Source organism: Anolis sagrei, chromosome 4 (assembly GCF_037176765.1).
Source record: "Anolis sagrei isolate rAnoSag1 chromosome 4, rAnoSag1.mat, whole genome shotgun sequence".
NCBI classification, from domain to species: Eukaryota; Metazoa; Chordata; class Lepidosauria; order Squamata; family Dactyloidae; genus Anolis; species Anolis sagrei.
Genome location: NC_090024.1, coordinates 168,800,466 through 168,817,472, shown reverse-complemented (window position 1 = coordinate 168,817,472; position 17,007 = coordinate 168,800,466). Strand labels below are relative to the sequence as shown.

At 41.9% G+C, this 17,007-nt stretch overlaps 1 protein-coding gene across 1 annotated transcript in view; it reads right to left on the bottom strand.

Moving 5' to 3' along the window:
• Positions 1-6,133: 6,133 nt before the first annotated feature.
• LOC132772702 (cytochrome P450 2J2-like) overlaps positions 6,134-17,007 on the bottom strand; it is a 28,185-nt gene continuing 17,311 nt past the window's right edge. Inside the window, exons 6-9 of the mRNA XM_060771568.2 lie at positions 16,645-16,780; positions 13,564-13,751; positions 11,211-11,349; positions 6,134-6,309 (exon numbers count right to left, since the gene is read on the bottom strand). Coding sequence (XP_060627551.2) covers positions 6,134-6,309; positions 11,211-11,349; positions 13,564-13,751; positions 16,645-16,780 — 639 coding nt within the window. The remainder of the gene's footprint in view (positions 6,310-11,210; positions 11,350-13,563; positions 13,752-16,644; positions 16,781-17,007) is intronic.

Below are 17,007 nucleotides of genomic sequence, written 5' to 3'. Positions count from 1 at the left end.
CAAGGCTGATCCAGCATGGTAAATGCTGGATTGGTCCCAGGATGGTTTATATCACAGTCACTGCAGAAGTGGGAAGGAGCCTTGACTATCAAACAGCAGTGTATTCAGTTTGGCACTATCCATAGCTAAAATAAATAAATAAATAAATAAATAAATGGGGAGGGGGTTGAATTTTTTTTTTAAGCAAATCACGAGTAGTTTCATAACATAAAAATAATTTAAATAGTATGGTTCATTCTATATCTTATACAGTCTTAATTAAATCAATTTTCTGGTCTCTTTCATGGGGGACTTCAAATCCCTCCCATGCCTTAAGTTTGCCTGCCAGTTATGGGCGGGCGGACTTGGTTGCTTCCACTATATCAGCTACTAGCTGTGCCCTGCCACGCTTTGCTGTGGCCTATAGTCAATCTTTTCATAGTAGAGGTAGATATCTCGTCTATTATGAAAGAGAGGTACCTTCTCTCTTTCCTTCATTCCCTCCCCCTTTCTTCCTTTGCCTCTTTTCTTCCCTCCATGTTTCCTTCCTTCTTGCTTTTTTTTTCTGTGGCCTACCTTCCCTCTTTCTCTCCTTCTTTCCCTCCTTCCTTCGTTCCCATCTTTTCTTCTCCTCTTCCTTCTCTATCTCTTTCCTTCCTTCCCCCTTTTTCTTGCTCTTCTGCTGTCTCTCTTTTCTTCCTTCTCTTCCTTCTTTCCTTCCCTCCCTCTTTCTCTACATCTTCCTCCTTCCTTCACTCCCTATTTCCTTCCTTCATTCCATTTTTTCTTTCCTCCTCTCCTTCCTTCTTTTTCTTTCCCTCCCTCTTTCTCTCATTTCTTTCTTCTCTACCTCTTTCCTCCCTTCCCCCTTTTTCTTTCTCTTCTGGTGTCTCCCTTATCTTTCCTTCCATTTTTCCTTTTCTTCTTCCTTCTTTCTCTTACTTTCCTTCCTTCCCCCTTGTCTTCCTAACTTATCTTGAGAAGTGGGTCTGAGGCCTACCTGGCGGGGTTGTCATGTTGGGGAAGGCCCTGAAGGGAGGCAGGCCTCGCTCTCCTCTTTCTCTCTCTCTCTCCCTTCATTCCGCTGGTGCCGCTGACGTCACTGCCCCGCGCCCTGTTGGCGGTGGGAAGCATGCGGGGCTTGGAGGCGGCATGAGCAGGGTAAGAGGGAGGAGGGGGAGGTAGGATGGGTTTTGACGGTGTGGGAAGGGGGCGGGGGGATGGTGTGTGGTGTGTGTGTGTGTGTGTGTGTGTGGGCTGTGGAAGCGTGCCGGGCTTGGAGGCGGCGTGAGCAGGGTAAGAGGGAGGAGGGGGAGGTGGGATGGGTTTTGATGGTGTGGGAAGGGGGCAGGGGGATGGTGCGTGGTGCGTGTGTGCGTGTGTGTGTGTGTGTGTGTGTGTGTGGGTGGCAGAAGTGTGCCGGGCTTGGAGGCGGCGTGAGCATGGGAAAGAGGGAGGAGGGAGAGGTGGGATGGGTTTTGACGGTGTGGGAAGGGGGCGGGGGGATGGTGCATGGTGTGTGTGGGTGTGGGTGGCGGAAGCATGCTGGGCTTGGTTGCGTGCTTGTGGTGACGTGTTCGTTCTGGGCAGGGCGAGGGAGGGCCGTCCATCTCGGGAGCGGAGCGCGGCCGGAAGGGAGGGAGGGAAGTGCAGAGGGTGCATTGGCCGTTCAGCCATGTGCGCGCGCGCACTGGGGACTTTGCGCCAGTGCGCATGCTCAGTTGTTTTGCCATTTTATCTGTGTGTTGTTGTGTTGTTTTTAATTTGGTGTGGATTAGTTTGTACCTAGTGGGTTGTCCTAGGGGCATGGCAATTTTGGCTCAGTTTCGTTGGGTTTTTTTTAGAGTTTTGCTGTTACGTTGGACGCCCCTAACAAATTTATAGATATAGATTGCTGCAAGTAATGACATTGGAATAAATTGTCAAAATTTGCTTTAAATAGTGCTTGCAGTTCTGGAGGGACTCATTTAATTTTTGCTTCTTGTAGACATAGCATGGGGATTTGGTTAACCAGTTAAATTAATAAGTAAACCAGATTTTACCTGAAAAAATTTTTGGGGGGGAGGAGGGTTGAACCCCTAACCCCACCCCCCACCCCTTGGCTGCAGCCCTGGCACTATTAAACAATCACCTTTCCTACCCTCCTGTTCTTCTCATTGTGACAATCAGTGGCTGTGACATAACGTGTGTCATGGCAGTTGCTCATTGTTTGAAGTGCCATTCCAAAATGGTCCTTTTTTCACTGGATTATTGCCAACATTTTATTTATTTATCATGTCAGGAGCAGATCGAACAGTTGCATTGCATTTCTCCTTCAGTTACATATATATATACTTAAGTCTACTTAAGTCCACTCAGATGTAGATTTAAATCCGGATAGCCAATGGTTTATTAGCCAATTAAAAATCCAAAAAAAGGGTACTTGTAGCTTTCTTACCCACCCTGGGTTTCCTTTCTTCTCCTCTCTCTATCTTTCTTCTTTCTTCTTGTTTAAAATAGCGGTTGGAGTCCTCTTCCCGGCTTTTGGCCAGTTAACCTTACCACGCCCTGCACAACTCTCCTATGGGTCAAATCGGGTTGGGATCTCCCCCTTTGCATGCTGTTGCTTAGGATTTGACCCGGACGAGTTATTATCGCTCACCCGCTTCTAGCTGCCGGGTTGGGGGGAGCTGGGGGAGCTGGGGGGGGTAACACCCCGCTCTACCCTGCTCTACCAAGGGCTTGTGTAGAAGGAGGTTTGCCGAAAGCTGTGGAGCTTCAGCAAACCGTGGTGTCCGCCATCTCTACCGCTACCGGAAGTCCATTTTGTTACTCTAACAAGACAGTGTGGAAACTTCAGAGGCTTCTCTCTCCCTCATTTCTAGAGCTATCATGATGAAACTTGCTAAAGTGGTAGGACACATTCCTTACTCTTAGAGCATGAAATTTCAAAACTTTTGCTGATCTACTGACTTTTAAGGAATTTTAATTTTTTTTATAAAAACTTTTTTAAAAAGAGAAAACGATCTCCTTGAATTTTCTATACAATGACACTAGGTAATGGGGGGACATCCCCCCCCCAACTTTCAGAAATATTTATAAACTACTGATTTATGGGGTTTTTTTAAATGACAAAAACATTTTTAAAAAGACACAATATGGAATGTCTCTCATATTAACCAATAGAAGAAACCAATATTAACCAATTCTACATTTTCATAAAATCCTAGAGTTGGAGGGGACTTTTTCTTCAATTAGATATTACCCGTAAGTTATCAATTCCTCAATATATGTTGGTTTTAACATACAAGGACCCAGCCGTATAAGGAATCTTTTTACTCCATCCCTTTTTTGTATTTATTCCACATCACTAATAGGCTATCTCTTATGGGATATCTATTAAAATCTTTATTAGCCTTAACTTTTCCATACCATAAGTAGGCATGCCAGCCAAATCACCAAACTGATTTTTCTTTGGATGGAATGTAGTTCATAATAATATTCCAGACTAAGATTTTAGAGATTTAGAAGACAAGTGAGAGATTGGTTATCCTTTGGGTTATCCTCCTTAAGTCACTATGACACAATCTGGTCGCAAAAAAGCTTCTGATGTTGGAGACTGGATAACTTTTTTTGAACAGTAAGTATCATATACTATTAAACAATCACCTTTACTATTAAACAATCACCAAAAACGATGCTAGAAAAACAAATATTCATGGTGCATCAAAAATGATGATTTGGCCAGTATAAGATCTGCTTAGGTATTGATACAAATGGTTATGCCAGTGTAATGGATAACTAGGACCATGGATAACAGGATCCATGCCTGGCAAGTTTATGTTAACACAGATGTGCCAGGACAGGGAAACCAACTCACCAAGTTGAAGATAACCCACAGATTATTATGGTTTTGAAGCAAATTGCAAGCACAGCAATTTGCTTCAAAATGTACAAGCATAAACATACAAAGAAATACCAGTTCTGACAGCTATTCAGACTTCCCACTCCTAATTGGCCAGATAAGAGAATGGCTAGGTTCTGTGCCAGGATTGGCTGGTGATGGTGGTGGTGGGTGGCAGCCAGGGATTGGTCATAGTGATGGACCAATGAGCGGCAAAGATGTCCCCTGGGAGAGCACAGTCTGGGGAAAACAAATGGTAAAAATATGTTGATGGGCTTCTGGTGAGCTGAAATGTCCAGTTCCATGCCAAACAAGATAGGAGCTTCAGAAAACAATGGTGTGGAGCTCCTAAAACAAAAGGTGATGATCTTGGGCAATCAAACGTTTGGCTGTCAAGAAAGAGGTTTAACAAATACACATACTCTGAACCTCTGTTCTGTGGTTAGCAATCTCTCAGCTTCAAGAGAACCATTTAACTAGACAAATAGGCAAGGTTATATCTGGATTGACAGGAAAGTAATCTATCTCTGCATATACATGTACAATGGGTTATGATGATTGCCTGGCTGAGAAAGAGCCAGAGGGATTTGTTCAACCTTCACACTTTCAGGGAAATACCACAGTGGGATTATAAAAAGGTGACTGTCTCTGAAATACATCTTGTTACATCTTCTAAAGGTGTTTATACATTTTATATAAAAATAGATACAGTATACAGAAAGATACAAGTTTATTTATTTGGGTCAAACAAATATAGCATGTCCACTTTTCCTCATGAGGAAGTTTAGAAGATAATATAGGTGACTTACATGGTCTATATATTTTAACAATTTAACAAAACAGAGATAAAGAATTTCATATATAATCACCCTCATCCCCTACTTGTTTCCATCCCTTTCCCACCGTACTCTGGTTTCTCCTCACAACATATGTCAGGCATGGGCAAACCTAAGCACACAGGCCAGATGTGGCCTATTGGGCTCATTGCTCTGCCCCGACTGCTCCAGCCCCCCTTACAGTATGCAGTCACAGCAGCTTGCTGCATCTCAAGGCTGAGAGGAGGGCTGAGGCAGAGACATGCCACTGCCAATCACTCTCTGGGGAGCACTTGGCAGCAGTGTGTCTGCCTTCCTTCTCTGGGCCCAGGGAAGGTGGCTGCTGCCTACCCAGGGCTCAGAGAAGAGCTGGTGATACAAACACACCACTACTGAGCATGCTTGACAGCTGCATGTTTGTCTCTCTTCTCTGGGCCCAGGGAAGGCAGCTCACTGCCTTCCCAGGGCTCAGAGAAGAGCCGAGGAGACAATCATGCCACTGCTGAGCACATTTGACAGCTGCGTGTTTATCTCCCTCCTTTGGGTTCGGGAAAGGCAGGCCACTGCTGCAGAGATTTCTTGCAATGGCCTGTCTCCTCCTGCTCATTTTAGCCTGGGAACGCAGCAGGCTGCTGCCTCCACAGGCTGGAAGGAGAGCGGGTGGAAGGACAGCTGTTGCGGAGAAGGAGTTTTCAGCAATGGCTCAAGGAAGGAAGCCACCAATTGAAAATTCCCATGCTGTTTCGACTGATGTCTGCCTGCCTTGCCTTTCTCTTGACAGAAGGAGGGGGATCGCCCCCTCCTTCTGCTGAGAGAACGGCCTGAACCAGGAAAGCAGGTGGTGTCTGAAAGGGCTGCAGAACCCTTTAAGACACTGCCTGCCTCTTCCTCCTTTCGGCATAAAGTTGGGGCAAGTAGCCTCAGCATTTTTCTGGGAGGACAGAGAATCAGGTGATGACCTGCCCCTTTCCCCTCCCATCCCACCCCTTCCCAGCTCCATCCCCATCCCCATCCTGCCCATCCTGGCTCCAGCTTTACTCCTCCTGGCCCTGGTCTTGCCACTTCCAGCCTACGACCCGGCTCCTTCTGGCCCCACCAGCACACAAGGTGGCCCCAGTTTGTTCATGCCTGGTATAAATCTTTTGCCTTTTATAGAAAGATACAAATTACACAGAAAGCCATGAAAAATAGATACAAATTATTAAAGGATTAGGTATGATAGCATTTGCAGCTACTGCTGCTGCAGTTTGATCTCGATCTTCTGATGCTTTGAACTTGAACAGGTCTGGAAGGAGGGATTTTTTATATAAAGGAAAACCATTTATTTATTTCTGACCCTTTGTTGAACTAGAAATCTTGGGGGGGGGGGTAATCATGACTCAACTACACCAGGACAACTAGTGCAACCAATGCAACAAATAAATCGAGTCACCTAAAATAGCAATGTTGTTTTGCTTTAACGAGGGATGGCACATATTTCGTATGGATTTGGTTTTAGTACATGCCCTGTGTTGGAGTCAAGGCTTAACTTCACACCCTTTGGAGCCTGGAAAGTGAACTTCTGAAGTAGAGTAGTGAAGACAAGGAAAAGTTCCATTTTAGCCACCTGCTCTCCAGGACAGCTTCTCTTTCCTGGAAGAGAAGAAGAAAATAGCTTCAGATGGAGTTTTAAGAGAAGTTAAGGGACAGCAAAACACTTGGAAAACAGCTTTTTCTAAACCAGATAAGAAAATATATTTTAAATTACATGTCTGTTCTATTTATTTCCCGTTCAGGAAAACAGAGAGCCGAGTAGTTTTGACAATGCTTTCTAGAGTTGTGAAGTATAGACCTTAATTTCAAGGTTTATTCAATTAAAATAAAATATTTATTAATCTGTGTATCCATCTTTTAAAAAGAATGGTTAGAATCCTGTTAGAATCATGCAAACATGAGTAGATCAATAGGTACCGCTTCTGCAGGAAGGTAATGGTGCACCATGCAGTCATGCTGGTGACATGACCTAGGAGGTGTCTATGGACAACGCTGGCTATTTGGCTTAGAAATGGAGATGAGCACCACCCCCCAGAGTTGGGGGCTACATATTCACAATTCCCGCACAGCACTAAGTTTTGGAGATATAAGGACCATGAAAGTCTTCCATACCCCCACTAACCAGTAAGCTGCTGCAAGTGACAGATCCATTTCTTTTTCAACAAGGAGAGGAATGGCTGCTTACTGACAAGAGGAGGGAACGCCCATGCCAGAATTTATTATATAGAAATGGTATTATGGTGCTACATAGTACATAATGGCTATATAAGAGTATTGTTTACTTGTATATATGTGTGTGAGATTTTGCATAAATATGTATGTCTTAATCCGAAACTAGAATTTAGACATTGTTTCTTATTTTTATTCCGTTTTTTTTCTGTTGTCGAGATAAAAAATAATATTTTATATATGTATTGCAGAAAATGGCTGGAATCTTTTTGGTGATATGCTTTTTCCTACTAACATAACTGGGCATTTTTGTCTGGCACAGAACACTCATATTCACAAGAAGATTGCAGAAGAAAATGCCACAGAACTTGCAAATTTGAATCTGATATGCATTTGGAGGTTGTGCATTTTGATGTATATGACCAATATAATACACAGTTTGCTTTGTGTTTAGTTGCACAATATTTCTATTCAATACAGTAAGTGAATAAGGCACTCAGTGCATAATTCTGTAGGTTGAGATTTATGCTATGTCTTCCCAGTTTAGGAGCTCAACCAGTGTGAGACATTTCAATGTGGCAATACAAACAATATTGTATCCAAATGTTACACGGGGGAAAGAAAACTCACCACCACCATCACTAATTTAGTAATCAACTCAACATCTCTGACAAAAATCATAGCATATCTTAAATGTAGCACTACAGTAATGTTACTGCTCTGAGCTTTTGGAGATCTTCCGGGGGGGGGGGGGGCTGCTCTCGATCCCACCACTGTCACAATCACGGTTGGTGGGAACGAGAGACGGGGCCTTCTCGATGGTGGCTCCCCAGCTTTGGAACTCCCTCCCACAGGAGATTAGAACTGCTCCCTCCCTCCTGACGTTCAGAAAGCTAACAAAGACTTGGCTATGGAATGCGGCCTTTCACAACTGAGTCAACTTTGGTCCACATGGAAGGAGAATGAATAACTGTAAATTATGACCAGGAATGCTTTGACGAAGTGGCTATGTGATTGTGATGATGACGATGTTGTATTGTAATATGTTTTTAATTGTGTAATGATGATGCATTGTGTGGTTTTTATTTTTGTATATGAACACATGTTTGGATTTATCCTTGTTCATAGTGAGTGAATTTAGCTCATAGTACACATTGAATTTTGCCAGGGATCTTCTTAGTCCCACTGGAGATGTTGCCATAATCACCATGTCATCAGCATAAAGCAGGATGTTAATAGTTCTGGACAAAACTTTAGGACCATGTAGATTGTCAGAGGATAATGTATTTACGATGTCATTTATATAGAAGTTAAAGAGAAAGGGGGCTAAAATGCACCCTTGTCTCACCCCAGTTGATGTCTTGATTTCATTGCTCAGGGCTCCATTGGGTCCAAGTCTAACTTTCAGTATGGTGTCAGAGTACAGCATAATAATTAAAGTAAGTAATCTTCTGTTGATGTTTGTGGCAGCCAGCTTTTCCCATAGTATGTCACGACAAATTGTGTCAAACGCTGAAGACAAGTTTATAAATGCTGAATACAGACACATCCCCCTTGAATTATACTTTTGAATTATGTGCTGCAGGACAAAACAAAAATAATGCCAGCACTTATATTTGGGGCTGAAATTTGGGGGCACATCAATCTGGCTAAGATTGAAGCCTTCCAAGTGAAGCAGCTTCGCACCTTCCTGGGCCTTTCCAGAACAACGCTGACGGCGACAGTAAGGGCTGAGCTAGGAATACTCCCAGTAAAAGCTCAAATTCTAATGAGACAGTTTAATTACTGGTCAAAAGTAAACTCTATGGATCCCAGTAGACTTCCTTGCCTATGTCTAGAGGATCAAGTCCAGCATGACCAGAAGTCATCGTGGATGGTGGCTCTAAATAATGAGCTGGCTGGATTCGGTCTGCCTTTGCAATTTCTGGGTGTTCTGGGTCCGGGGGCAGGGCAAGTGCTCAAGCGGTGCATTCGGGATGTCTATGCACAGCTGGACCTAGAGAGCATAGGTAGGTCTTCAGCCACAAGGTTTTTAGCTTCCCACAAAAGGAATATTCATTTAGAGCACTACCTAACTATTCTACTTCCTCTACCCTTAAGAAGAACATATACTAGGGTTAGGTTTGAACAACTCGGTACTATGGTGCAAACCGGGCATTACTGTAACATCCCAAGAAGTGAGAGATTCTGCGTCTGGGGAGAACAAACAGTGGAAGACATTGAACATTTCCTAATTGACTGTCCAGGATACACCGAACGGCGAGACAGATATTTACATCCAATATTATCCAACTGCAGGTCCCCCAACAGAAATGATATTCTGACATCCCTCTTGCAAGGGCAGGAAAGATCCAACATAATCAGAGTAAGTCTTTTTATTCTGAAAGCTATTAAGAAAAGAGCAGATTTCCTGAAAGAAGAACCAGGAAAATAAGATTCTGACTTATCACCTTGTTGCTTTGTTTTTTACTCGTGTTTTATTTTGAAATGGTCATATGACTGATCAAATAAATAATTATTATTATATGAACACATGTTGTGAACCGGATCTGAGTCCCTCTTGTAGGTGAGAAGATCGGTATAGAAAACTTTTAAATAAAAATAAAAAATAAAAGATCTGCATTCAACCCTTAGTACAGGCAGTTTTACAAGATGTTTTTATTTTTATGGAAATATATGAGGTCAAGATTAAGGGCTGGAATTCATAGAGTCATAGAGCAGAAAGAGCCCACAAGGGCCATGGACTATTACTATACTTTTAAGGTAGTCTGTTTTATGTGTTTTTGTATCTTGTTTTTCATTTTTTGACATTAAATTTTATATATTTAGTTCTTTGTTGTTATTATTTTGTACTATGTTGCTTTGATGTTTTTTTTTTACATTTGTTTGGGCATTGAATGCTTGCCTTCTTTGTGTGTAAACTGCCCTGAGTCCATTTGGGGAGAGGGGGTAGTCTAGAAACAAAGTTGTATTTATTTATTATTTATCCAATCCAAACTTCTTCCTTACAGGAACATACAATCAAAGCATCCCCAACAGATGGTCATCCAACCTCTATTTAAAAATGACTAGAGGAGAAGACTCCAGCATGCTCAGAGGTTGCATATTCCACTTCTGAACAGCTCTAACCAGTTGGGAAGTTCTTTCTAATGTTAATTAGAATATCTATTCCTTCAACTTGAATCCATTGGTCTTTGTTCTAGTCTCCAGAGCAACAGAAAACAAACTTGCCCCCTCCTCAATGTGACATCTTTTCAGATATTTAAACATGGCCCCTTTTGGTTCTCTTTTCTCCAAGCTAAACATGCCCATCTTCCCAAGACCCCTTCCACACAGTCGAACAAAATACCACGTTATCTGCTTTGATCTGAAATATATTGAAATGTGGACTCAGATAACCCAGTTCATAGCAGATATTGTGGGATTTTCTGCCTTGATATTCTAGGTTGTATGATTGTCGAAGGGCCCTCAGTCATTCCTCATAGGACTTGGTTTCTGAACCTTTGATCCTTTTAGTTATCCTTCTCTGGGCATATTCTAGCTTGTCAAAATCCATCTTGAATTTTGATGTTCAGAACTGGACACATTATTCCAAATGAGTTGCACTATGACTTCCCCTGATTTCAACACTATCCTCCTATTAATGCAGCCAAAAATTGCATTGGTTTTTCTAGCTATCACATCACATGTTGGCTCAAGTTCAGCATGTGGTTTCCTAAGACTCTTAGATCTCTTTCCTGTGGACTGTTTTCAAACCATGTGTTCCCCATCCTATATCTGTGCATTCATTTTTATTGGCAAAGTGTAGTATCATACATTCATCATGGCGCTTACCTTTTCACAAGACGATTTACACGTGTGAGAAGTAGAATTGTATGGTTTGGCAAGGTCCATATTGAATGCCAGTGTAGATTGGTGTGTCTGTCCCTGATGAGCAATGTGCACCAATCTTCACTGTGGTACACCCAAAGCACATCCAGAAACTAATGAGTAAGTGTGAGAATGTAATGGGATGCCCAATGCATATCAAAATACCTGGTATGAAAAGTACCTGGTATACCACAGAAGTGCTCAGTGAGCCTTATAAGTCCATCAAAAGTCTCCAGAGCAAATCAGAAGGGTCCAAATTACATCCGAGGTGTCTTGCACATGGGGAGTAACCAATGCACATCAAGAGCATGTGAGCTATATCTGGAGAACCTGCTTGCTCTGATACAGATCTTCACACTTCAATAAAGTGTTTTTGTTGCATTGCTCCAAATTACTCCTTTTATTCAGGATGCAGGCAGTACTTCCAAAAATTATGTCACAATTCCCTTCCCCACACTCACCTGTAGAAAACTGTATGAAAGCTTCCCTCTTCCGGAATTGACCATTCTTCAGGAAATGGTTGGGATTAAATACATTTGGTGTCTCCCATTCATTTTTGTCAAACAAGACTGATGTCAGGTCGACCATCACGATAGTACCCTGCCAAGGAAATTATAGAGACAGCCGATGTACACTACAACCAAGCTTTCGAAAGGCAAGAGTAACTCTGTTTATGCCAAGAGAGTGACAAAGTATGTCTTAGCTGTAGGGTTATCTAGTAATATTTTGGTAATTGCTGAATTCATTTTCTAAAGTTTATTAGATGGATTATTTACTATATAGTATGGACTTTGTGCACAGGAGATATGTTCCCAGATTGAAATAAAAGGCTTTCCAACTGAGAATGCCACAGAATTGTGTGGGAGGACTTAGAACAGTGGTTCTCAACCAGTGATGTTTTGGTCTTCAACTTCCAGAAATCCTAACAGCTGGTAAACTGGCTGGGATTTCTGGAGTTGTAGGCCAAAACATCTGGGGACCCACAGGTTGAGAACCACTGCTCCTAGAGCTATGGTGGTCACACTGCATTTTCAAAACATAGAGCAGTTTAGCTTTAGAACTAGGAACTCCATATACTGGCAAATTTCAAAATGAACAAGTTGAAAAGGGGGATTATGTAGGTTTGAACACTATTGTAAAAGAGAACCAGTGGAGTGCAGTAGTGAGAGATTCAGACAGAAACCTTGGAGGACCATGCCTTGATCTCTGCAAAGTTTGGAAATTTACTGGGTGGCTTTGATTTGGCACCCACTGTCCACCTATCCTATTTCACAATATTTTAACAAAGATACAGTAGGAAGAAGATCGCCAAAGTGTTTCAGGCACATCACATTATGCTCACTGGACTAAAGCAGGATATAAAGCAAAAGCAGGCATAACTGTGGAAGACTGAAGGAGACATATTAGCTGCTTCCCCCATGAGAACTGGAATTCACAGGGTTGCCAAGCATCCCAAATTTTAAGGACAGTCCCATATTTAAATAAAATGTCCCATGTCCCAGGACATCAATTGTCCTGCATTTCTGTCAATTTGAGCATGTGCTTCCAGTGGAAGTGAGTCCAGACCGAGCCAGCCTCTCACCCTTCCTCTCTGAGTCGGAGATGGTGGTGGCATCCTCTTCCTTCTGGGTGCCTGACTCCAACAAAAAGGGATGAATTGAACTGAATTCCTAGAGGACATTTGGCATCATTTTGAGACATAAAATACTTTTTTGGAAAAAAAATCTTAATTTTAAATCTGAAGAGCTCTCTGTGTTGAAAATATGTTTAAAAATTCATCTGGTAATGAAGTCTTGAAAAATAAATAATATACAATATAACATACAAAAAAATTGAATTCTGGAGGGACTCAGTGAGGAAACCAAATATGGTGAAAATACTGAGTCTATGATATTTGAGATTCCATTTAGTTTGAGGAGCTATTTGAGCTCTCTGGCTGAAAATTCAAAATTTTCAGCCAGCTCCCCACCTCCAATTCCAAATCCAAAGAAAGTGCTATACTTACACTATGTAACGAAATTTGAAAAAAAAATCTGTTCCTAGCTTGAAAGTGTTGCTTCCTGTTTAATTGTGTAGTATTTACTTTGAAAGTAGTTGTTATACTCCAGAGAGTTTGTTTTTGTGGCTGCCAGAACATCCTACAACACATTTTGCTATAATTTTTCAATTAGTATGTCACTCACCCCTTCTACACTGTCATGTAATCCAGATTATCAAAGCAGATAATCCAGAAGATCTGTTTTGAACTGTATTATCTGAATTTGCAGTGTCAAGTAATCCAGTTCAAAGCAGATGATCTGGATTTTATCTGACACAGTAGATGGGGCTTCTATGAGATTTTCATTAAATTAGTTGAGACTCTATGGCTGGATCTATGCTGCCATATAAAATCCAGATTATCTGCTTTGAACAGGATTGGCAGTATAGGCTCATATAATCCAGTCCAAAGCAGATCATCTGGATTATCTGCTTTGATAATCTGGATTACATGTCAGTGTAGAAGGGGCCAATGAGATTCTAACTGAAAAACTATAGCAAAATGTGCTGTAGGATGTTGCACTTTAATTAATGTTTATTATGTTTTTATGATACAGCTAATTTGGAAATTACATTTATAACCCAGGAACAAAAATTGTGTTACATAGTGATGTACTTTATCTTGTTGCTGTGTGACTTGCCCAAGATCACCCAGGATATTTACATCATTTTTGCAGTATTGATGTAACTCAGTAATCAGAACCTGGTCTTAAATTTTGAAACAACAGGCAAGGAAAAGGAAAGAAAATATATCAGATATATTTGCTGAAGACTTACTTTGGGCAGATGAAATCCAGCTACCTTTGTGTCATTTGTTGTCAATCGAGGAGCATTTACGACCACAATACTACTTCTTCTTTGAATTTCATGAATAACTGCATTAGTGTAAGGCATGTTATCCCTATCAGCCACTGATGGGATGTGAGACTGGCCAATCACAGAGTCTATTTCTTCCTGAACTTTTGCTACAAATAAGTGATATTTATAATCATTAAAAACACAATGTCAATATTCTAAGGGTAAAGTTTTCCCCCTGATATTAAGTCAAGTTGTGTTCAACTCTGGGCATTGGTTCTCATCTCCATTTCTAAGCTGAAGAGCCAGCGTTGTCCATGGACACCTCCAAGGTCATGTGGCCGGCATGACTGCATGGAGTCAGTATTCATTTCACCAAGGAATATAGGATAGAGACAGGGCTGCTACATCTAAACAATGCACACAGTTATTGTTCTGAGAAAAAGAGATACCCTATACACACATTTATAAGTACAGATTTTTGGTGAAAAAAAATCAACCCATGAGGCAATGTAGCACTGTACAAAAATGGAACCATCCCTTATTCAACACTGGCAATAGCTTGATCCATCTCAGGAGATCCTAAAAGAAGCACTAACCCTCTCTTCTTTCTTTGCCATGAGGCTGCTTCTTGCATTTTTCAATATCTGAGAAGGGAAACAGCAGTGGCAATGCCTTCTGAGATGGTGTTGATGTTTTCCTCTCTCCTCAGGAATAACCATTGACTTATCCATGGGTCATATCATAATGCATGATTTTGGCCCCACAATCTGCCCTAACCATATACATGACTTATACATAAATACATATAGTAGCTTGTCATTCCAGATTAAGTATTTAATATGAGCAAATATCTCATCGATGGAGGTTCAGAAGCCAGGGTACATTGGGGAAAGCATGGGGCAGTGGGGAAAACTGTGGGGCAGTGCCCAACTTTGTCCCCTTACCATAGTTGGTTGTGGGCTGCCATCCCACAGTGTTTCCTGGCTGTCCCTGGCTTCCTCCTGTATTGTCCCTGGCTTCTTCAATGAGGATATGGGTAGTCACTAGTACCCCCTTTGCTTCCTTTAAGCATGTTGCTGGGACAGATCCAGGATGCAACTGGGATGGAGCCCAGTGGAGCCCCACCAGAAGTAGCCCTGCATCATATGATGGGCTCCAGCAGACTCCATCTCACCTCCATCCCAGCAACATGCTAAAAGGAAGAAAAATCCCTCCCTGATGAGGTTGCAAGATTTTGATGAAACAGTTTAGGAGAAAGTATTTAGCCTTGACCTATTGGGGGTGGAATGTCAAGGTGTGTTTGCTTTAGACCCCAAAGACTAGGTTAGGCAAGATTTGGCTTCTCTGAAGTGATCTGTCAATGTTGAATCACCAAGACCCCTTTGTTGTCAAGCCTCCACAGGAATTATCAATTGAAAAGCATTAAGTGATTAAGCACTAACAAACAATAAGACATTTACTGATGTTGAGGTCTCTCAGGAATAATAAAGGCTGCCTGGAAGCTATTCTCTTCCTTCCACTTTCTCATTTGTGTTGAAGATACTTCAGTTCCTTCAACTTGAGTTCAACTTGGAAAAATAACTTTTCACTCAAGAAATGGTGAGAAGAACAAATAGTAGGCTCATACAAAAGCAAGCTATTGCAGATACCCTCACTGACTGTCTTTGCAACCTCATGTCTATTCAATGTTATTCAAGTTTAGTAATCCCAACATTCATACTTGCTTTAAACAGACAAGGGTTCTTTCTCCCACCGTGGACATTCCACACACACACACACACACACACACACACTTTGCTTGCTTCTCTGCTAATAGAACCTCTGAAGATGCCAGCCACAGATGCAGGTGAAATGTCAGGGGAGAATCTTGCTAGAAGATGGCCATACAACCTGAAAATGTCACAGCTATTCAAACTGTTGCAGCCTTCCCTTGTAGGAATATTTGGTATCTAGAGTAGAGTGCAGCATAGAGCTGTTCCAGATAGGACTTTAATGCACGCCCAATTGGGTTTTTCATGTGTGTGTTTGTGTGTGGGGGGGTGTCCTGATGTCCTGCGGAACCTTCCAGCAGGGCATCTGGACACAAAAGAAAACCCCCCATAAAAGCCTTTTTAAAAAACCTTACCCAGCTGGCACTTCCCTGCTACCAGCCCTCTCCTGGCACATAGAAACAATGTGCCAGGAGAAGGGGGGGCAGGAGTGATTTTCCTCCTCCCCTCCTTCTCCTGGTATATAATTTCTACGTGCCAGGAGAAGGTCAGCAGCAGGGAAATGCTGGCCAAGTAAGTATTTTTTCTTTTTTTTCTTTTTTTTTGGGGGGGGGGGAGGGGTTTGGGAGAGGGTAGGGACTCTCTTGGGTGTTTTGGTGTCAAGGAGCCCAAATACCCCAAGACAGCTGTGTGGATTGAGACCAGAAGATGTGTGACATGATCCCTGGGCCCAATCAACATAGCATCCATGGCTGGAAATGCCCAGGACTTCTGAAAGACCCAGGTCTTTCCAGCTGTCAAATTACTTTGGCAAAAAGCAGTGTTTTGCTTTCTTCCCAGAGGTGTTTAGTGTGCTTTATTACCCCTTGGTTTAAGAAGCGAGCACAATAAGGCTTTTTTTTTTGGTCTCAGGATGGCTTACACACATCATAAGGGATTCTGGTGCCAAAGTTGGGTAATTTATTTTTCTCTATCTTGTTAATCACAACAATATGAGTAAATTTTATCCCCCTTCCCTTTTAAACTTTCCAATGCATTCTGCATATTTACTCTCTTGTTTCCAACCATAAGCTCATCTACAGCTCTGTCTATGGGCGCATCCAGACAGGGTGGAAAATGTGCACCCTCTTGGATGTTTACATGGGGCATCCAAATGACGCTTCAGGTAAATACTCCAAGAAAAACCATGGAGCAAAGTTCACTTATCTTGCTTCCAGAAAGATTATTCTTCCCAAGCCACCACAAAGAATATCTATAACTGGCATTGAATTATTATAATTGCCTGGAAATTAAGGACCATTCTCTCTTTTTAAAAACTTAAATGGGGGTTGGGTGGAGATTGCAATCTTACCCTGAATTTCCCGATAAACAGCCATGTACAATACGGCCCAGTACAAGGTTGCAGAAACCGATTCTGTTGCAGCAAAAAACAAATCTAGTACTGAGTACAGGAGATTTTCCATATGGAAAGTGGAAGAAGTATTGTCCTTAAAAGGAAAGTAAGAAAGAACAGCTAAAAATTTCAATTCTTAGTAAAACCGTTATTTGGCCCACAGCAGTTTCTATCAATCATTGTAATTTCTCTGTTCCTAAAGAGAGCTCAGTATCTTGGAAATTATGGAGGCTTAGGGCACAACTACACTGTCAGTACAATGCAGAGGAACCATTTTCACTGTACAAGAGATTACATAAGCAAGAAGTGAAGGTATCATTA